Here is a 22,482-nt window from a genome sequence, read left to right as displayed (position 1 = left end):
CCCCTTCACTGTTAGGTTACATTAGCTTATTTATCAGCAGAAAATGTTAGGGCACCGGTAATTCAGTTTTAATGGTTTTTCTCACCTGCAGAACTGCCTGGAGTGGTTCATGTTGGGACCTGCTTTAATATTGCCTTTCTCTGGGTCATAGATGGTGGTTGCTCGTGCATAAGCTCCTCCAAGAATAAAGATGAACCCATTGAGAGTGACTGCAGGAGCATATTTGTTATCTGTCAATGGAAAGCAACACTGAGATCAGTTTTAGGCTCAGGTTTGGAGACTGTTTTGTTGTTTATACATTCCCCTTATTTATAGATAAGTCACGCTTCTCTAAATCTCCAAGGCTAGGGAAAGAAAAAATGAGGAAACCTTCCCTGCTTTTTTTTCTCCTCTCCCCAAGTTCTCAAAGGCACTTTTAAAGTTCACCAGTCCTTCAACCCCCAGTATGCACCTCCCTCTAAACTCCTAAAGTACAATTATCCACTCCCAAAGCCTAATGGAGTCACTGTGAAAGCTCCACTCTTTCTTTAATATGAAATTAAGATGTCAAGTTGTTTCAGAATTTTGAATTGCTGCAAATTTTAACTCAGATGCTTCCCGTGCCTGTGCAGTGGCTAAGTACAGAAGAAACCCACAGTGCAGAGACATGCTTAGTAATATCCAATAGTTGATTCTCTTTTGTATTCTGCTTTTGCTTGTGGGAAGGTCACCCACATAATCCAGAAAATTTTCTGAGACCCTATTTTATTTTCCCCTTCATCTATCACGTAAATCCACTGCATTTTTATTTTCAGATGTGTGTGTACCTCTGAGCAGTCCTGTATTTTAGCAATGGACTGTGTGAGTTGGAGTTTGAAATTAAGCAACTCCCTTACCCTAAGACAAGTTCAAACAGAGCTTCCAAGGATGCTTTAAAATTCTTGTGTTAGCTGCGGCATTATTGGAAATATTGGTAAAACTAACCACAAATTATCAAATAAAATAATTCTAATTTAATTAGTTCACTTGTCCCGTATGCTGCTAGCACGCCATATGTACATTATTAAATATGAGCCAGTTGGGCTGAAATTTCTCATGATGGTGTCTGTCTTGATGCGATATAGTTTTTTTAATCAACATTTCAGTGAAACCAATCAGCAACGTCTGGGAACAAAAGACAGGAAAATACATTGCTTTATTGGAGTTAAAATAAGCCTCACAACCAGTTCTCTAGGAAGCAAGGGCTTGAGCCCTTTGGGGCATGAAGCAGATGTTTCCTGGGTGGCTATCCTGCTGTCAGGGGACACATAAAAATTCCCCATACAGAGCTGTAAGTTAAAGCCTCTCCAAAGTCTGCATTTTTATATGCTCAGAAAAGGTTGATCCTCTTAAATCTCCAGCGGAGAATCAGCCTGGACACAGTCCTGCTGGCTTCAGCCCCTGCAACTCCCCTCCCCAGCGCGGGGAGCTGGGGCAGCACGCCGGAGAGGAGGTGTGATATCATCTTTACTATGCTCTTACATCTCTGCTAACAGCCTCTACGTAACATTGAAGGGCTCTGTATGTTCCTCTCAGATCTGTAACACTGTGACTGTGTTGTTTTACAGACACAGAAAGAGATGTGCTTAAACCAGCCCCGGCAGCTTTACTTGTGGCATTTGCTTGCCTCTTGCATGACTGGCATTGTAACCCTGAGGTTCTTGTAAAATCACCTTATTCCATTAAATATTTAACAAGAGATTTAATTTGACCGGAGTTAAGCAAAAGCTGATGATGAACACCTCCACAAGAAGCAATTTCCTTAACTGAGGTTTGAACTGGTTAAACTAGAAGGAAAATAATGGTTTTGTGGTGTCTGCTGCTGTTCCAGCATGGCCATGGGGTGGTCTGGCTCAGTTCATCTCACCCCATGTTGGTGCGTGCCCAGGGGGACGTACATGGGTGCGGCACCCAGCATGAAAACAGGCAAAACGTGTTACGGGTTAAAGTTGGGCTCCTATTATGCTGAGTATCTACAGGCATATGTCAAAAAACCACGGATGTATTAGGAAAATGTCACTGATCCTTGGGAACAGATGGGAAGAAACTAATTCATCCAGAAAATAGAACAAGGAGTATTCAGTTTCTTCTCAGTGCCACTAAGCCACTATAATTCATCAGAAAGACTTATCTGTCCTAACAACCCGGCTTGCATCCGTTTCCAAATCAGACTTGCATATGTGACATTTTTTCCAGTTAAGATACTCATCAGAAATTTTCCATATTTAATTATCACATCTTCCTGCTTTTTCTTTTTCTTTTCTTTGACTAGCACTGTTTTGAAGGAGAACAAAACTCTTGCATTAAAAAAAAAAAAATATCTCAGCTCCCAGATCTCACAGGGAAATTATTTGGGGCTCCCTCAAGGAAGAAACAGCGACTTCTCAGGAGACTGAATCACAGACTTCACATTCCTTTTTGTTAAAGAAAGAGAGGGAAACCCTTTGGTTATTTTTATAGTGACTTTTTTTCCCCTTCTTTTTAAATAGGCAGACAGTCTGGTATTTTTTTTCTTTTTTTTTAAGAGGCAATCGTGTTTGATTCTCATCAATTTCTCAATACATCATCTATCTGTTGTTTTGTATCTGTTTCGTCTTTAGCTACAATTTCATGAATTGCTATAAAGTAAGCCTGGGAGAGAGAAACAGAGAAATCTCTGCTGTTTCTTTCAGGAAGGGAGAAGTTCACAGCAAAGTCTCCTGATCCTGATGAAGATATGGCAGAAAGACAAGCGGGACACCCCTCCAGAGAGAGGTAGAGGGAAAACAGTGGGTTTTATTTTTGTTTTGTTACCATGGAGGCAGAAATTCTTCATGGATACAGGGAGCTTGGAAAACTCAAGGCATCATTCCTGCTACCTGGGTGTGGATGACCACCTTCAGTCTTTAACTTTACTTCATCCCAGGTGCTACCCTCACTCTTCCCCTGTCCTTTCCAGAGCTTGGTAACCTCATGTAAACACTCAGGACACTCCAACTTCTGTCACTGCTCTGAAGTCCTTAGTGTGCTTGTGGTGCAAGGTGGATGGCTACGGAGCCTAATTTTGCAAAAGCATGTTCTGGTTGGACTTCTTAGGTTTTCAGTTGGTGCTACTGGGGATGAATCTGAACTTGTGTGGGTCAGAGGCTTCCTGCGGGATACAGCGGGGACATTGGGTATTTCAAAAGTGTGCTGGAGGGAGGGAAGAGAGGGGAGAGGAGGCATGGAAACAGAGAAGCAGCCTCCTTTCACCTACAGAACTGAAGTGTGGGGCTGTAGGATACACTAATCCATTTCAGTCTGGAAAATCTTAAATTGGATTTGTCCAGGACAGCAAGCACACTTGAGATTAAAAGGCAGAATAAATGTAAAGGAAATAATAGATGAAAGGTACTCTTCTCTCCAAGTGGATAACATCATAACATCACTCTCCTTTGCTGTTGCTATAGGAAAATACACAAGTATTTCTGTTCTAGTGACAGGTCATTGCAGGAAGGGGTATGCACTTAACGACAACCCTTGAGCCGGAGGTGTACTTCACATGGGGTTGGTAATTTGACCTACTTGTGTGCTCCTCATTTAGTAACAACAGCATGCTGTCTGTGATGTGTTTTGTGGCTGTCGTATCTCTCGGTACATTCTATGGTCAAGTAGCACAGTTCTGCTTTCCATTCCATGATTGCTTAGAGATCTTATGTTGCCTTCCAGTAAAGTACTCGGTCAGAGACAGAAGTGGTGTTTCAATGAACGGCAGCAGCACTTCATATGGAAAACAGTTATTAAAGCCAAACTAGTCAAACATTTTTATCGGGAGGAAGAAATGCAGGCATGCCACCAGTCCAGATATAATTCCAGCCAAAGGGTGTCCCTGTAGGTACGGATGGCCGGTCAGGGAGTTGGTGCACATGATGAAGCAGATTGGAGAAAGGAGACTAGTTAATACAGACGAAATCTGCTTTTTATAGTAAGTGCCTCTTCTCCTCCCTGAATACTATTCAGACAAGCCCAAGAATGGCACAGTAATGGATAACATAACGTCCTGCAGCAGCTGGCAGACTGTGGTCTGATCTTTAACATAGCTTGTGAGGCCAGACTGCAGATACTGCAATTAACAGCAGGGTCTCAGATGTCAGCTCTGCTGGCACAGTGCTCTCCTCTTAGCTGATTTCTCATAACCACACAACTAGTTGCAGGGCCCTGTGGTTTCCCCAGTGACCCTTGAGCAAACCCTCCTCAGACACCCCAAAGTTGAGTGTCCTTGCTTGAAAATGCTGCATTTTGTGTATGTGTGGCAGGGATCACCCAAGCCAAAGCAGAGGGCTCCAGCAGCCATCGTGGGGTAGTTTCACATCAAATTTGCGGGCAAAATGTAGATGAACTGAAGAGAGTTGGACAAAGCACAGCCACACGGATGAAGCAGAGGTAGGAAGTGAAAGGGAGGACATCTGATAAAGGACAAACACAAAAATATTGACTTGGCTGGGTAGAGGGCAGAGTAAGTATGTGCAGGGGCAACACATCAAGGAGTAGGAAAAAACATTCTGAATGGGAGGATACGGCATATACAGAGGAGAAATGGGTGAGGTAAGGAAAGTAAAATTCAAGCTTACTAGTGGGAAAAACACTTGGAACTAGTCATGGGAAGAAAAACACGTTGAAGGATGAGATGAAAGACTCATTGCTTTGAGACTTCTAGGTGAGAGCTGGTAAAACCCACACATGGGTACCGAACTACTGATCTTGGGGAGAGGGCCAAGACTTATATCTGATTTTTCTTGTAAAGTCCAAAAATAAATTCAAGGGAATGATTATGCATTTTAACCAAAATAAGCCATGGGACAGTGCAGTAAAAATGTACAGATGCTGCTAATGCTGTTTTCCAGATATTGCTTGCATTCCTTGCTCCGTGATTGTACCACTTTGGTCGGACACATGGCAGGAGTAAATGGTATGGTGAAGGAACTAGATACTTGGATTAGAAACCAGAAATACCCATAGATCTTTGAGCTGTGTTCTCACAGTTCTCACCAGATTTTAAAATTTAATAGTGGTGACGATAAATTGGTTTAATTACAAGACATAAACATTAATCAAAATCTGCACTTCAACCAGTACAGGCACTGACTGTTCAGGGTATCAAAACCCAGTATATTTTAGTGTGCTGGCATGAAGGCATAAAATGAACTAAAAGGCAGTGATAAGATAATTAATCTTACTTGCAATCACTGATTTCAACATGTCTATGGCCATCTTGTTAAATAAGACAAACCTCAGGAAGCTGGGAATGTAATACATTTTTAGCAGAGCTATATAAGACAGCCTGGCAAGAAATGGAAAGGCAGGTGCTGCAAGTATGTTGCCTGGGTTCATTTACTGTTGTAGGACTTTGGCTGAAGAGCAGCAAACCTCTTTCAAGATGGGATGTGCCAGGTGGTTTACTTGCCCTGGGAGGCTCCATTACCCCAGTAACATCAAGCTGTGGGCTACACGGCTGCAGGAACACCTGCCAGCTCCAAAGGTGGGGAGGACAGATGCAGGGCAAAGGATGGGGCACCTTCTCCTCTCCAAACATGGATTTGTGTAATCAACACCTACCCAAAGGCTATCACAGCACCCATGTGCAACGTGTTGGTGAGCCTAGTGTCATACCTAATGCGTGCAGGCATCTACCTCCCAGCACCTCCTGGCAGGTGGAGGCTAAAGAATAAATGGAAACTGGGAGTGAATTTGCTTATTCCTAGAAGACATCCAGGCAGAAGAGAGCAGTGGCTGAGCTGCATGGACTTGCTATCCATCCCTATTCTGTATCTCCTCTGCACAGGCAGGATGTCAGTATCCAGCCTGTTTCACTTCCATTCAGATTAGCCAAAAAATGACCCTTCCCCTTGCCATGTTGATGCCAGTGTTGCCTCGGGTCAGGTGGGCACACGATGCTATGGAAGAGATGGACCTGTTGGGTTCAAACATGTGTCATACTGCGTTCAACTCACTATCATAAAATACTGCAGTCACCTGAGACAGGTACTACTGGACTAAACATCTCCAGAGACCTTGGCTACTTTCAATACCTGCATCTACTGTTGCATATCTGAGCGTGCTTGAGGTGCTTTTAAAGAATCTGTTGTCCTATTTGAGGTTAAACATTGAGGTTTCACTGGTATCTGGCGTGACCTTAAACAACACAACCCACCATCAGATAGCTCAGTTGACTTAGCTCAGAGGGACACCTTAAGAATTCACAAATCAACAAAAGGCTCTGAGGCTGTCAAACACACTCAGCAGTGATTCAACTTGGCTCCATTTTGCAAAAAGCACCCCAAGGCTCCTTCTACTCTCTCTTTGGTTTAGACTGTACCGTACTTGGTGTAGTATCCAGTTCTTGGGGAATACTTTACAAATACAAGTGATGCTATGGTTCTTGTAGAGCTGGAGAAATTAAAGTATATTTCTAACATTTCCACTGCCTCTTAGTGAAGATCGGGCATCACATCAGTTTCCCACACATTCTCCACAGGGTTGCAATTTTCCTGACTCTGCATTATTTGCAAAAAAATTGATGTTATGTATCTCCTAACAAAGACACAGAGCAACTCCACATTTTATCATATATTTTATGCCTTCAGCTTAACTAATTAACTTTGCTTACACCAAGAAAACATCACTACCCTCTTTTAACTTCACCAGTGTCTTTCATGTATATTTGTTAGGAAATAATAGTACACGTCCAATACAACAGTGGGTGACGAACCCAGCCCTGGATAGGATGATTTTTTCCAAGCATGCACGGTGTTGATGCCTGCTAGACATATAACAAGCCCATGGAATGATTTCTTAGCTCCTGTAGCACTTGTACTATTTTGGTAAGGAAAAGAAATACCTTTTTGCATAATGCATTCATTTTTGCAATACACTGTGAGTACAGGAAAACCTCATACTGTCAGTCAGTGGATTATATGAACAGCAGCAGCTGTAGCCATGTGATGGAAAAACCAGGCAATAGGGTTGTTTGTACCGCTGTATTACATAATCATGACTTTTGCCGGTTAACGCCCTCCCGCTGGGCACTTCATGCTGCATCACATGCATGTCATGTTATGTTAGGCTGGACACAAACAGCAGTAAGGGACTTGGAAAGCAGCAGTGCTGTCTGCACAGGGGAGGTTACGGCCGTGGCTGTACCAGCTCCTCATGACCTGATCTACTAGGGAACCCCAAGAAAAGAATCATAGTAACTGTTAACAAGCTACCATACAAAGAGCAGCTTATCTGAGCTTTCTAAATATGCTTAGGCCTTACCTGAATGCCTTATAATTGTGCTTCTATAATTTATTGCGTGCTACTCCTATTGCTCTGCCAGGCTCAATAATGAGAAAATTATTTTTTCAAAAAAGAAGCACCTCATGTCACAGTTTCAACACGACTGAGAGGTTCAGGATGGTGAAACACTGGAACAGGTTGCCCAGAGAGGTTGGAGATGCCCCATCCTTGGAAACATTCAAGGCCAGGTGGGACAGGGCTCTGAGCAACCTGACCTAGTTGAAGATGTCCCTGCTTTTTGCAGGGGGGTTGGACTAGATGACCTTTAAAGATCCCAAACCATTCTATGATTCTAGGATGCAAAAGCAAGCCACCCTAAAGCAGCTTCTCTGCAACGACTGTACGGCTGCTGTTTCTTTGGCCACTTGAATATCACCAGACCAAAGGCTGCCAAAGCAGGTGGCCCAGGTCGGCTGTTACCCTGCAGTGACACCTCTGTGAGGCTGAACACTAAACCTCATTTCCAAAAGAGCAGCCTAAACACTCAGGGTGCAAATCACCACAGAAAGCAAATAAGTTGCAAACTTCTGAGTGCTATTCTGATTTTGGAAGGAAGTCTGCACCTCTGACATTGCCTGGTACGTTGGAAAATCTGGCCTGTCATCTTGCTCTTTATGCAGTAAAATGTTCTGTGAGCTCAAGGGTTTCATAAACTAATAACCACAGTTTTAATAACCTACATGTCTTGGAGATTTCAGCCTCTGAAGCACGTATGCCTGTGGACAACACTAATAAATCCCAGTTAAGAATGACCGCCACTTCCCACAGGAGAGACGGTATTTTAACAAGCTCATGAGTAATAATTCATTAACTGAGCAGTGTTGTAAAGCTGCATGGAGCAACACATGATGCCAGGATGAAGTTTCACTGCACTTAGCAATTTTTTGGATCTAAAATTACTAGTTGTCCATATCTAATGACTGCTTTCCTTTCTCCTCTACTTTGAACTCATCACTTCTAGCTGATAACTAGCTGTATTAATGAGTGACAATTGCCTTCAGTAAAGATCCAGATAATTGCCTCTCTGGTATAATATACCATGCATTCCTGCCAATATGTTATAAACATATCTCCCCCCACCCCCCCAATGCATTTCCTTTCTACGAAGGTATTAAAATACCTGTAGCACAGAGATTTCTGTTGTAATAAGGGTTTACTCTGACACCACGCATCCCTTACCGATCATCGGAGACTCTATAAAACTCCATGAATTAGTCTGAGGGATGTAGGACTGCAAGACCCCCGCAGCTCGGCCGGCTTCGTTCACCCCACCGAAGACGTAGATCTTCCCACCACAAACGGTTGCAGCAGCTGAATGCACAGCCTTTGGCAGAGGAGCAATGGTCTCCCACTGGTTGGTTATTGTATCGTACCTAGGACGACAGCAGTTGGAGTGAGCTGAGATGATGCAAAACTGGGCAGGATAGACAGGCAGAGAAAGCAGGCTGGGATATAACAGAAAGGCAGCTTGACAAGCAGAAAAAAAGCAGAGGTGGAAATGCATTTTTTCACATCCTACGAATTCAGCCACTTGGTAAACAGTGTAATTAATGCTTTTCCTAAGCTTTTAAAACATTGAGAAAAGCCCAGAGAAAGCTGGTTCTATTTTCTGTAGATGCCTCTCAAATCTCATTATAGTCCAAGCTAAAGAAACTCAGGACATCTTTGTTGAGATGTCTTCCACTAATTAATTTCTTTTAATGAGTATACAATGAGATTATTCTTGCAAATCAGTGCAGTGATATCCAATAGCGACCGCAGGCAGGCAACTGTTAATATACTTCAATTGTTCAGCTTGTGGAACACATCTCACCTGCAACATAATGCAACACGATAGCTCTTTTTACTCTAGTTAACTGACCAGTGACACACATTTTGTGCTGGAATAAGTTGCTTCCATTTAATTTTCATTGTGCAAACCGAACTACTGTGCTTCATTGCAGGATGCTGTAAACGTTAATGCTGGAATAAGATTTCACCATTGCATCCATATTTGACATGAAGCAAACAGAAAAGAGTATGCATGAAAGTGCTAAATTAGTTTTAAGGTCATCAGTATCTGATTTAATTAAGCCATTGACCATAAGGGATGTGCAGTTAATAATCCACGGATGAAGATTCATTTTAGACAATGTCACAAGTACAGACATAATTTTTTTTTAAAGATAATGTGGCAGGGATCCAAATAGCTGCCCTAAAATGAGTCTTGGAGACAGTGGCAAATAATGTGATTTTTAGGCTTCTGTATTTCCACATAATGGCACATTCAGTCAGATAGGAGTTTCCTGCGTAGTGATTATCCAGAATTGTTGACTGCAAGAACAGAAGCCCTCATCACCCACTCAGGGCTTTTGCTCTTAATATTAGTGATATGCAATGTGCAAACATGAAATAAATCCTTGGCCATGAACCCATATGTAAAAAATTGATTTAGCAACAGGAGAATTCTCCCTTTGCAACATGTCCCTCCAATTCTCACTGCCCGAATCTGGGGAAAATAGAAGTGAGAAATTATATAAATGGTGGAAACAGCACAAAATATTGTGCTTAATGAAAATGCATTAATGAATTTCCATGTAATATAACTGAAAGTAATTAACACACTCATAAAACTGAAGCAAAAGCAAGAGGGAGGCAAACTTTAACTAAAAAAAAAAATAGGAAAGTCCCTTATAATAAGCACGGAGAACTGCCTTGTACAGTGCTCTATATTAGTTCCTGAGAAATTAAATTCATCTGCAAGTGATGAAAGGGGACAAATATAACAAGATTAAACAACATGGTGCTGAGAGCATTCAAGGCGACACACCTATACTGGGCTGATTCTTAACATTTTGGTGCCAAACCTGAACCTGCTGATGCATTTTGCACAAGCAGCTCCTCCAGGTAAAGCACCATATGCTGCATCTTCTACATTTGCCCACAGCACATGGGGCAGCACTCGCATCCATCCTAGCAGATATGCAAAAATCTCACATAATATAAATATGCTGGTTTTGGTTTACATTTTCTAACTTACCTAATGCAGTCATTTGGGACTTGGTAATTTAATTCTTGATGCCTTATTAAGAAATTGGTTATAATTGATTAGAAACTGGGAAAAGCAATACAGCTGAGAAGAACTATCTAATGTTCCTTTCTGGTTCCTTGGCTTCTAAGATATAAATTATACCTGTCACCTGATAATATATTGTCTCACAACAACCACTCTGACTTAGTACCAGGAACATCTGCAGCCAGTCAAAGTGGTCTGAGACGCGATGGTGAGCAGCCACGCTGCCTCCCCTGGTGCTGGCAGAAGTACCTAGCAGACCACAGTTCCCCAGACAGATATGTTCCTGCCAATGACATTCTGATCTACGCTTTTGGGAAGGAGCAGTTGTAAGGAGAGGTTGTATCCTTCACATATGCTGGGGGCTGAGTGTGGTTGAGGACCACATGTATGGGAATACTGAAGAAAAGTTCAAACTACAAAACCAATCACCCTTTTTCTAGATGAATTTCACTATTGGGACCACAGGTCCCTCAGACCCCATTTTTCATCCACTTTCACTGTCCTTCTTTTACACTCTGTGATGTCAGAATTGATCTTTCTTTCTCCTACCCTTCTCCGTCTGCCACCAGGAAACCAAAAATAACCAGTTTCACTTCATCTGATGAAAGCCAAAGGCTGCAAATCTAGTGGGTATAGATGCAAGTGTCTTGAGCGTCATTTGGTTTAAAAGAAACCAGTGAACCATAAAGCAGGTGGAAGCAAGTCCTTGTCTGCATAACACAGGCATCCAACATGGGTTTTACATAGGCTGCTCGGTGAAGCAATCCTCAAGTCCCTAACTTACACCTGGGGCTGAAGAAGAGAAATTGGTGCCTTCAAGGCTTCCTGATACCTGTCCATCAAGTCCCTCCATCCCCTCTGGGGTTTATTGCTCTGGTTCATTCCTTCCTTGCAAAACTGCAGACCTGATTTCTGGTCTCTGTTTTGCTTCAGTTCCCACCCACCAGAAAGTAAGGTTTGTTTTATTTTTTTTTTTCCTGTTGGATTATAAAGCTGTCTGCTCTCTTTCACATATGGACTTGCAGAAAATAGTAAAGTCACCTCTTCACCTTCTATGGGATAAACTAAGTAGTCTAAGCTCCTTAAGTCTCTGCAAGGCAGGTTTCCATCATTTTGGTCTATCTCAAGTCAGCTCTTAATGTGTTCACACAAGGATTTGCACCAGATTAACTAAATTGGTTTAAAAATGAATAAAGTTGAATCTTTCTAACCTTCCAGGACAGGAAATAATGACACCTGCTTTACCTCTCTGCCCTAGGGCCTTTCCATCTGTCCTGTCATCTCTGGCACTGCTGTCACTCCACCGCCACTAGTGCTAGTGGGGTTCCTTGGCTGCTTGTAACACTGGCTCTGCTAAGGGGCCAGTGGGGAGGGAACTGATTTAAAGAATAATCACTTTGATCTCTTTCCATTAGTCAAGCTTTGCATTTGATTCCCCTGTTTGAAGCCATAGATGGAGACTTAATGGGAGCTGGCTGCAAGCCAAGCAAAAAGGTTTTTCTTCCCTCTCCTCCACTGCTCCCTCCAGTCCCGGTGTGTCCATGCTTGTCCTTGGCTAGGGGCCTACCAAGCCCATCCAATCTGCTGAACTTGAAACTTCAAGGACACCTCCTTTCACATGACTGGCTGCTGGTTTTGCAGCTCTTGCATGCTACAGACTCACACGTGGTTTTACACAGATGCCCTCGCATGCCTTCCTCTGCCCCCAGAGCAGTCCCTGCAACCCTGTGGTCCACGGCCCTGCCAAGCACCATACATCAGGCTTCCCATGCCTGCCAGATGCGTGTCCCCACCTGTCACTTTACATGCACCGAGCACCGTCATCTCACCTGACCCTTCTGCAGTCACTATCCTTTGGTTTGTGTATTACTTTTATACCTGTGATATGGCAAATGATCTGAACCCAGCAGAAAATACAACCCAGGCTTGAAAAGAGCACACACAGAAATAACCTTGCTGGTTTCCACAACTCTCCACTCTTAGGATTTCATCTGTGGGCCTGATCTTCCTCTTGCTTCACTTACTTTGTTCAATGCCTCCTTTCTTGCTCTTTCCCTACCACCTCAGTATTAACAGCTGAAACCCCTTCATTTCAAGGTGTGCCATTTGCTTCTCTGCCTTCTTGAAATTTGACCTCTTCAGTACCTGCAAACGGTATTTTTTTTCTCTTATTAACCTCTTAATTTCTCTCCTAGGTTTAACAGCTATATGAGTATCTTCATTTATTCACGTTATAAAGTCCTTACATCATGGTCAGTCACTTACAGACATGCACCCTCCAGTTTCTTACACAGTACTTAATTCTGTTTGCAGGAAAGCTGCTATTTAAAAAACCAGCTGTACAGTGTCATATTGATCTGCTATTCAGATGATTCAATTCAATTGTTTAAAATCACATTAAAGGATTACTATTTTTTGCCTTTTTCATTTTTTTCTGACTGTTCTGAGCAGCTTATGAAACTATTCTTGGACAAGGCTATGTATTTTTCTTAAGACATCATAGATTCATAGAATCATTTAGGTTGGAAAAGACCTTTGAGATCATCAAGTCCTAACCCAGAACTGCCAAGTCCTCCACTAAACCATGCCTCTCTAACGTGCCTCATCTACACATCTTTCAAAGACTACCAGGGATGGTGACTCCACCACCTCCCTGGGCAGCCTGTTCCAATGCTTGACCACATTTTTGATGAAGAAATGTTTCCTAATCTCCAATCTAAACCTCCCCTGGCACAACTTGAGGCCGTTTGCTCTTACCTATTGCTCGTTACTTGGGAGAAGACACCGACCCGCATCTGCCTACAGCCTCCTCTCAGGTAGTTGCAGAGAGTGACAAGGTCCCCCCTGAGCTTCCTGTTCTCCAGGCTGAACCCCACCCCCCTGCCCAGTTCCCTCAGCTGCTACTCATGAGACTTGTGCTCCAGATCCTTCACCAGCCCCATCGCCTTTCCCTGGACACGCTCCAGCACCTCTACGTCACTCTTGCAGTGAGGGGCCCAAAATGGAACACAGAGTTCCAGGTGCGGCCCCACCAGTGCCCAGGACAGGGGGATGGTCACTGCCCTGGTCCTGCTGGCCACACTGTTTTGGATACAGGCCAGGATGCTGTTGGCCACACAGCTGGCTCACGTACAGCCAGCTGTCGACCAGATCCCCCAGGTCCTTTCCCGCCAGGCAGCTTTCCAGCCACTCTTGCCCAAAGCTGTAGCGTTGTGTGGGGTTGTTGCGACACACGTGTAGGGCTCAGCATTTGTTCTTGTTGAACTTCATACCATTGGCCTTCGCCTATGGGTCCAGCCTGCCCACATCCTTCTGCAGAGCCTTCCTACCCTCCAGCAGATCAGTGCTTCCCCACAACTTGGTGTCATCTGCAAACTTACTAAAGGTGCACTTGGTCCTGTCTTCCAGATCATTGATAAAGGTATTAAACAGAACTGGCCCCAATACTGAGTCCTGGGGAATGCTGCCTGTGATTGGCCACCAACTGGATGTAACTCCATTCACCACCACTCTTTGGGCTCGGCCATCCAGGCAGCTTTTTACCCAGCAAAGAGCATGCCCAACCAAGCCATGAGCAGCCAGTCTCTCCAGGACAATGCTGTGGGAAAGGGTGTCAAAGGCTTTACTAAGGTCCAGGTAGACAACACCCACAGCTTTTCCCTCATCCACTAGGCAGGTCATCTTTTCATAGAAGGAGATCAGGTTAGTCAAGCAGGACCTGCCTGTCATAAGCCCATGCTGGCTGGGACTGATCACCTGTGCTGTGATCCTGTACGTGCTGTGTGATGACGCTCAGGATCATCTGCTCCATAACCTTCCCCAGCACCAAGGTCAGGCTGACAGGCCTGTGGTTCCCTGGATCCTCCTTCCAGCCCTTATTGCAGATGGGTGTCACATTTGCTACCTTGCAGTCAACTGGGAACTCCCCAGTTAGCCAGGACCGCTGATAAATAATGGAAAGTGACTTGGTGAGCACCGCTGCCATCTTCCTCAGTACCCTTGGGTAGACCCCATCCACCCCGATAGACTTGTAGCTGGTCACTAACCATTTTGCCTCAGATTATGGGGTCTTCATTCTGCTCCCCATCCCTGTCTTCCAGCCCAGGGGGCTGGGTACCCACAGGACAACTGACCTTACCTTTAAAGACTGAGGCAAAGAAGGCATTAAATACTTCAGCCTTTTCTTCAGCCTTTGTCACTATGTTTCCCCCCACATCTAATATAGGATGGAGATTCTCCTTAGCCCTCCTTTTTCTGCTAACATATTTATAGAAATTTTCTGTATTTTATAGCCATAGGCAGGTTAAGTTCTAGTTGAGCTTTAGCCCTTCTAATTTTCTCCCTGCACAACCTCACAACACCCTTGTGGTCCCCCAGAGCTGCCTGCCCCTTCTTCCAGAGGTGGAAACTCTCCTTTACCCCAAATTCCACCCAAAGCTCTGCTCAGCCAGACCAACCCCCTCCCCCAGCACTCACCTTTCGGTGTAGGGGAATGAAGGCAGTGGGGTGATTAGCATTGATAACATGCAGCTGTGGCCTTGCCTTGAAGGCAGTGGGTTGATTGACATGGATGATGTGCAGCTGTAGCTTGCTCCTGCTAAGTGGTTAAATAGCCTGAGGACTGGGGCAGAGGTGGTTGGATGGATGAGGAGTAGTGTGGTCTGGCCTCTGGAGGAAGGAGACAGTAGGATCTGGCCCACTGTAAAGCCTTGCTGCAGCCTGATAGCTTGCTTGTGCTGCAACATTTTGGCACATGGGGATGGGCTGCTCCTGCACCCCCAGGGCTGCCTCCCCAGGGGCTCTGTCAGCCAGGCCCCTGAACAGGCCAGCGTCGGCCCCCTGGAAGCCCAGGGCAGCCGTTCTGCTGAGCCCCCTCCTCACTGCTCTGAGCCTCAAAACCTTTTTGATTTCGTGACGGCTGTGCCCAGGACGGCCTCCAGCCACCACATCACCCACCCGCCCGTCCCTGCTGGCAAACAGCAGGCTCAGCGGGCACCTTCCCTAGCTGGCTCCCTCACCAGCTGGGTCAGGGAGCTGCCATCTTCCACACACTCCAGGAACCTCCCAGGCTGCTTCCTCTCCGCTGTGTTGTATCTCCAGTGGATGCCCAGTAGGTTGAAGTTCCCCATGAGAACAAGAGCTGGTAACTGTGAAACTTCTCCTAGCTGCTCATAGAATATTTTGTCTGCCTCTTCATCCCAGCTGGGTGGTCTACAACTGCTCTGTTGGCCCTCCCCATAATTCTTACCCATGAACACTCAACCTTATTGTCACCATCATTCAGCTATAGACAAGCAAAACACTCCCAAGCATACAGAGCTACCCCATTGCCTCTCCTTCCCTGCCTATCCCTCCCGAAGAGTTTATAGCCATCCATTGCAGCACTCCAGTCGTGCCAGCCATCCCACCGTGTTTCTGTGATGGCAGCTATATCACAGCTTTCCTGCTGCACAACGGTGTTCCACTCCTGTTTGCTGCCCATGCTGCGTGCATTGCTGCAGATGCACTTCAGTTGGGCTGCTGATTCTGCTACCTTTCTGGGGGGAGAAGCCCTAATTCCTATGCGACCATGTCTCTAGTAAAACAGTATTTTCTGAGCAGTTTCTGAAGTTTATAAAGTTTATTCTTTACACTGAATTTTTTAGACTGTCTTCCAAGTATACACTGCCAGACCAAAGTAATCTCCCAATTTTAGACAACCCTATTGTAAAAGTGCTGTCAGGTCAAGGGGATTCATCTTCTTCTGTCCTTCAAACAGATAATAACCACAAAGCACCTGCATTTCCACACTTTTAGTCGCATACATTGTCTTGTCAGCATACGCAGTTTTCTCGGCTCCCAAATTGCTTATGTTACAGGGCCCATCCATTATCTAAAAACCTAGTTCGCGGATCCACTTCATTTCGCTGCCTCCCAACTCAACTCATATCTCAGAAGAAGACAGAAAGTGTAATACCCTCTCGCCTAACACCTAATGACTCGCTCCCTGTCACACAGAAACTTGCCAGAGGGGTTTGATGGAGAACTGCAGCTGCGCCGTTATTTCCCTAAACACTCATTCCAAAAACATAACTCTCCCTGGGCATATACCCATGTACAGCCACAAAAATGAACATATAACTTAGCCCCTCTGGCACATGCATATTGTTTGAAGATAAGTAACGAATGACTCCTACTCGTCTGTTTGTGGTAGTCCTGTAATATTATCCATTGAGATGGAATTTTTTCTGTCTCTTTACAGACAAATAGCAGATAAAGGGTAAAAAATCTCAGCACTATGGAAGTTGATGGGAAAACACCCACTGATTTAAGTGGCACCAGAATTTCTGGTTCAGGCTGCACCCTTCAGCATCAATGACACAACTGAAATCACAGAGACTGGAGCCCAGGAGCTGATGCCATAAATCATTATGGGTCCAGTAGTCCCTGCTTGCTTTAATGCTTTCTAATGGTGCAGCAGATGTATTAGGTGCAGTCAGGTGGCAGCATGTAGAGCTAAAATGGTCTGACATTTGTTTTTAAAAAACAAAGTGCAGTAAAAACATCTGGTAAGATTTTAACCATTTAGGATGGAATATTACAAGAACTACAGGAAAAACAGGTGAAGAACAAGATGGAAACGGGGAGAAAATGTTATTCTCTCTGTTTTCAAAGACCTGTGGTGATGAGACATCCTGTAGTCTCCACGCTCTGGGGCTGCTAACTGGTGAGGTGAGGGTAGGTCACTTTGGACCGGAGACATGCCCTCCACCACGCCAGTGAATACACATCAAAACCTGGCCAAAGCTGTGCATGGTCATGCTTGAGCTAACTGAGCAAGCAAAAAGCGAAATGTGGCTGGGAAAGATAAGCTGCATGTGCACAAGGGGAGGTGGTAGGTGGCCCGATGAGGGAGGGTGTCCAGTGCGTTGCCCTTCATACTGGTGGCACTGCACAGGATCACATTGTGCATCAGGCCTGGAGAAACCCCTGTACCTCCATCGGGGTGAGAAACAGGGCTATAAGATCAGATGCCTCCTTTGATGTGAAAAACTAACCAAAATCCAAGAGTGCATGACCCTGAAATTCAACACTGTGGGGAACAAGGTTAAACTTAGAGGTAAATGTAATTTTTGGCATCACCTGACTTAGAGCATATGATCATGTCACCTTATTATTTTAATACAGTGCTTTTGTAAGACCTGCTTGAATGACAGACAGGTTTCCCTGCTCTTGAGAGATGGCAATCTCAATGTCCCACCAAAGCAATACAGTATCTGAAGAGCAAAGTGCAGCCCACTCAGAAATATGTGGGAGAATGTTGGTCAGTGGTAGCTCCTGAGGGTGGGGAAAAAGAAAGGGAAGGCAGAGTCAAGAAGGGGGCATCAACTGTGCAGAAGACAGTAGAAAACTGAGCAATTAAAGTGACTTTAGTTTGTATTTTAATGTTTGCTTTTTTTTCCTAAGTTGCAACCCAAATTCAGAAAGCCTCATTGTTTACAAAAAGTGGGTAGAGTGACTTAAATTCCTGAACACTTGCACAAATTTTCCTGGTCCGAATGGGAAATGCTTTTGCCCGAAAAGGCCTGACTTTGCCCAGCACACCTACAAGGGCCAGCTTTTTCTCACCTGCATTTCTAACAGCAGACCCTGAAACATCCCTTCTGAACTGCACAGCTTCAGCCATGCCATGCTTTGCTTCTGTCATACCTCCCCCCCCCCCCCCCCCATCACTTTAATACAAAGAATAAAAAAGGAAGCATCCCCAAACCTCTCTCATTCCTTGGCATAACCCAAAGGAGGCCATGCTGCACTTTTTCCATGGCTTTGTCTCACAAGTCTCTTTATAGACAATAGCAGATTAATTATAACCACGGGTTTAGCAAATCCCCATGACAAGACATCCTTATTGTGGTTGAGACAGCATGTGCTGAAATGATAGGAAGGAAATCTGCTCCTTTCCCACATAAAAGTCTCTTGGTGGGCTTGTTACCACTGAAAACCAGCAGGGCTGCTCTCACTGAGCCATGCAGGGCATGCCGAGGGCCTGAGCATGCCTGTGCAGCCTGCAGTGTTGTTCGTGGCAAGGGCTTGAGTGATTGAGAAGGAAGTAGAGGGAGTGACTTTGCTTGATTTGGGCTTCTTTCAACTGACCAACATTTTGGATGCTTTGTTAGAGAGAGACCGTGAGAATCAGAGCAGAGACAGAAATGACACCCTGGGAAAAATAAAAAAGAGACCATTTAATCGGTGACATCTATCAAGACATCTATCTGCAACAGCATTATTTCGATGTTCATCTTTATCAAGAGATGGAATTAAATGCTGCATCTCTTTCCTGGGCTTTCTCCTTCCCATGTTTACAAAACCATATCTGCTAGTTAAAAATGTACTGACTTAAATTACAGGACAAAGACCTTTGGAAATCAGAAGTAATCTGCAAAAATGGGTGAGATTTCCCTCAAAGCAAGTTCTGAGGGCAGTGCCCACCTGAAGCTCAGGGTTAAGGAGGGAAGCAACCCTCACATGTTGCATTCACTGCTATGATTCATCATTCCTTCTTCCCTGTCTGCATTTCCTGACTTGCTGACAGCATCATCACCGATGTCAGTTCTTCAGCCTGTGCCAAGGAACACAAAACTAGCGATGGCCATATGTGAATGGCTATCGCTCAGCACCAGATAGTGGAGGCCATGCATACAGACAACTGGCCTGTCCCATGCACTGAACTAGGTGGAAATCCTTTGGGGAAAAAAAAGTCATCACATAACTGAAGATTGTACCAAAAAGTAGATCTGTCAGCAGAAACTTTAGTTTTGGTATTTCTTAATTTCCTGTGTGTTTGACTTTGTAACAATAATAAACTTTTAATAGAGGTTTTGGTATTCAGTATTTACAGTATCTACTTAAATGAAAAAATACTACACCCCCCCCCCAACTGAACATAAATTTTGCAGCACCAAGATCCAGAAATAATAGATAAAAGGCATCTTTAATCCTAACCTTTTGAAAAATGTTCTATTTTTTTGTTTTTCCAAATCTTTCTTAATGATCTATCCTTTTTTGGCTTGCCTTTTAAGGCAACTTTTACTGGAAAATGCCTGCTTCAAAATATTGCTGAAGAAGCATTCAAATTCAGCACTTAAAAGTGAGAAAAAGAAAAAAAATTCCTATTTTTGGTTGCCAGATTCACTAAGGAAAAACATTTCACAAAAATGTATCATTAATCTATTTGTCACAATGCATTTATGTTTGGGTAAGGCTAGGGCTGTATTGATCTTATTGGAATGGAATATTCTTTGCATTTCAAAGCGGTTTCTATTTTTTAATGAAAACATTGGTATGCATATAAAATTTATGGTTTTATTGAATGTTATGGTTGATGTGAATTTAGTTGGTTTTGGAATTCTACTTTGTGAAATGTTTCTTTTGTGCTTTTGTTCCTTCCTTTTTTTTTTAAGTTCCATATGAGAAAAGGAAAATTTTTATTTCTGGAGTCTTCTTGAAAAGAGAAATTTCCATTCTTTCCCATCTCTATTCACCCCCTCTCAGCCAGGAATTCTGTTTAATTTTATAACTGTTTCCATTTATCGGTTGTTTTACTTGGAGCTTGGCAGGTCCCAGCCCCAGGCCAAGACCACCAAAGGGAGAATCTTCCTTCCAGCCAGGTCAAGGCTGAGGTGCTCTACCAGGATAGCACATGTGAGAAACGGACTTTGCTGTTGCTTTTTTGGGGTTTAAAAAAAACAAAAAGGATTATTGCGGTCTGTAAAGACTTTCATCAATACTAAATTCAAAGGAAGTTTATTAGTTCATTGTATAATCTGTGTAAAGTGTCCAAAGCAGCTTAATTCCTCTCTTCGCTCCCCTGAGCAAACTGACAAACAAACTGGCAGCTTTCGTCTTTGGTTTTGAAACAATGCTTTCCACTGAAGCTTTAAAAAGAAACCTAATCCTGCACACTTTCCTCCTTTCTTAGCTGCTATAAAAGCTTATTTTAACACATATAGCCCATTTGATGTATCCTTTAAAAAGGAAATGGTCCTTTAGCATAGCATGAAGAAAGAGATCCAGCAAACAGCATGGTTTTTTATTTTGGTGGTTTTGTTTTGTTTTGGTTTTGTCTTGTTTTGTTTTTTTACCTTTCCACATGGTCAACGTTGCCTGCCACACCGACCCCTCCAATGGTATAAATTTTCCCATCGTACACCAGACTGTTATGTCGACACCTTGGGACTGTCATGCGGGACACGAGGTTCCAGTTATCGAGCAAGGACATGTAACACCAGACATCAGCGAGCGTGACACCCGACTCCATGCCGCCTGGCACCGACATGTGGGTGAGGGAAAGAAAAGGGGAGAATTATGTGAGAACCTGGAATGGCAGCAGCTTTGCACAGCAATCAAAGCCAGTTACAAAGTAAAAACTCTTCAAATGACATTTGACTAATTAAAATAAATCACCCTCAATACTGAGCATCTGTTCCGATGATGCATATCTGTGTCATTTATTCATGCGCCCCAAAGGCTGGGTTTTTTTTAATAAGATGACATGAAGAAATCAAGATGTCAGACTACGAGGGACATGTACATAAGGGGATAGACCCTTTTCAGTGTTCATAAATAACTTTGAGTCTATTAAATTACTGCAACACTTGCAAGAAGGTGTCAGGAGGCAAAGCCTATCTTGGCTTGTGAGACAGACCAGTCTGAAATCTAAAATGCTTAATACAGTGATGGATTGAAGCAACACATACATGGGCAGAATAAAGTCAGTGCTTGCAGGCTTAATGTTTAATTTTCAGCAACAAATTTCTTATTTATTTTCATTTGCTGATAAAGAAAAGAACCAGCTGTACCACGCCTGTAAAATAGTTCAGGATGCTCCAGTGAAATATTTACATTGGTCATCTTTTAACTTCTGATTGAAGCTTCCAAGGTAGCTACTTAGTGGGTGTCTTACTATCCCCATTTTGAAGAACAAACAGGTGAAATGATTTATTTGAGGCCACACTAGGAGTCAGTGATTGCGCCAGGAAAAAAACTAGACTCAGTTCTGTGGTTTAATGAGAAAACCAGGCTTCCTCCTTAGTATTTTGTTCTCCAAACCTATGCTATGCAGTGTGGGGTCCAGTACTTGGAGCTTGCAGGGGTTCGTTCCAACTTCTGTTCATTCCTCTTCCCTTTTTCCTGTGTAAGTTTCAGCAAAGCAAAATACCAACCAATACTCAGCTAGCTTTCCAGCCATGTGGGACTTTCGAGTTCTCCTGTTGTAGCCTTTGAATACCATCAGGATGCTCATCCAGATTTAAGGGAAGAGCTGAAATAAGCTTTGAATTTAGGATTCAACAGCTTCTGTTAGCAGGTATGGCACAGCCTAAAATGGCTCTATATACTGGAAAGTAGTGCAGCTAAGAATAACTAAAAGTCAACATCTCACAAAAGCCTCCGTAGAAGGCTTTCGCTCCAGCAGCAAAACAAGCATGGGCAAAAAACCATCAAGGAAAAATTTCCAATCAATCCTTAGGGCCTCTATGCAGTATTAATGGAATTTAACACTGCAGGCAGCAATTTACTGCAGAAAATGCAGTGAGGGAACTCGGCAAGGGAAAGGCAACAGCTGCAACCCCTTACTGATACTGCCTGGTGCATCTGTGCTCGCAACCACATCCTTGGATCACACACATCTGCACCTCCCTGCCCAGGCTCCTCTTCTTTCCATCAAACCTGCACTCAGCTGCCATCAGAGCATCCTTCCATTGCCTGGTGGGAATTGCTTTTTCCCCTCCAGGCAAGCAGAGGTACCACCAGACTGCAAAAAAACCCCACCTCAAAACAAACCACTGTGATGCTATGGGCGCACTGTAGACAGTTAGTTTGGGAGTTAAAGCCTTTTGAGGAGTGTGGTCTCAGTTTCATTGAAACCAAGATGATTATAGGGCTAGTGACTACTGTCAAAAGAGCAGTCTCAACAACAAGTACAAAACCTGAATGCTCCTGTAAGCAAATACTGTAAGTAAGTAAGGTCACATATTCAGCAGTCCAGCCTGTCTGTCTGAAATTCCATAACCCACCATTTAGACTCAACTACAGCCAGTATTTTAAATTGTGTTTCTATGGCAGCGAAATCTCTT

General features: G+C 43.8%; 1 protein-coding gene across 7 annotated transcripts in view; it reads right to left on the bottom strand.

Annotated features, from left to right (window-relative positions):
• Positions 1–22,482, bottom strand: part of KLHL29 (kelch like family member 29) — a 410,536-nt gene that overhangs the window by 14,678 nt on the left and 373,376 nt on the right. For 6 of the 7 annotated variants that reach the window (XR_013928324.1, XM_080388502.1, XM_080388499.1 and 3 more), the window contains 3 exons: positions 20,491–20,671; positions 8,494–8,687; positions 86–230 (listed from right to left, as the gene is read on the bottom strand). Coding sequence is in view for 6 of the 7 variants with exons in the window: in XM_080388502.1 (XP_080244628.1) it covers positions 86–230; positions 8,494–8,687; positions 20,491–20,671 (520 nt within the window). In the remaining variant the exon portion in view is untranslated. The remainder of the gene's footprint in view (positions 1–85; positions 231–8,493; positions 8,688–20,490; positions 20,672–22,482) is intronic. The other variant, XM_080388503.1, reaches the window with a different exon arrangement.

This window comes from Falco punctatus (genome assembly GCF_963210335.1).
Source record: "Falco punctatus genome assembly, chromosome: 5".
Classification (NCBI taxonomy): Eukaryota; Metazoa; Chordata; class Aves; order Falconiformes; family Falconidae; genus Falco; species Falco punctatus.
The sequence above is the reverse complement of the archived record's forward strand: the minus strand, read 5'-3'. Positions and strand labels throughout refer to the sequence as shown.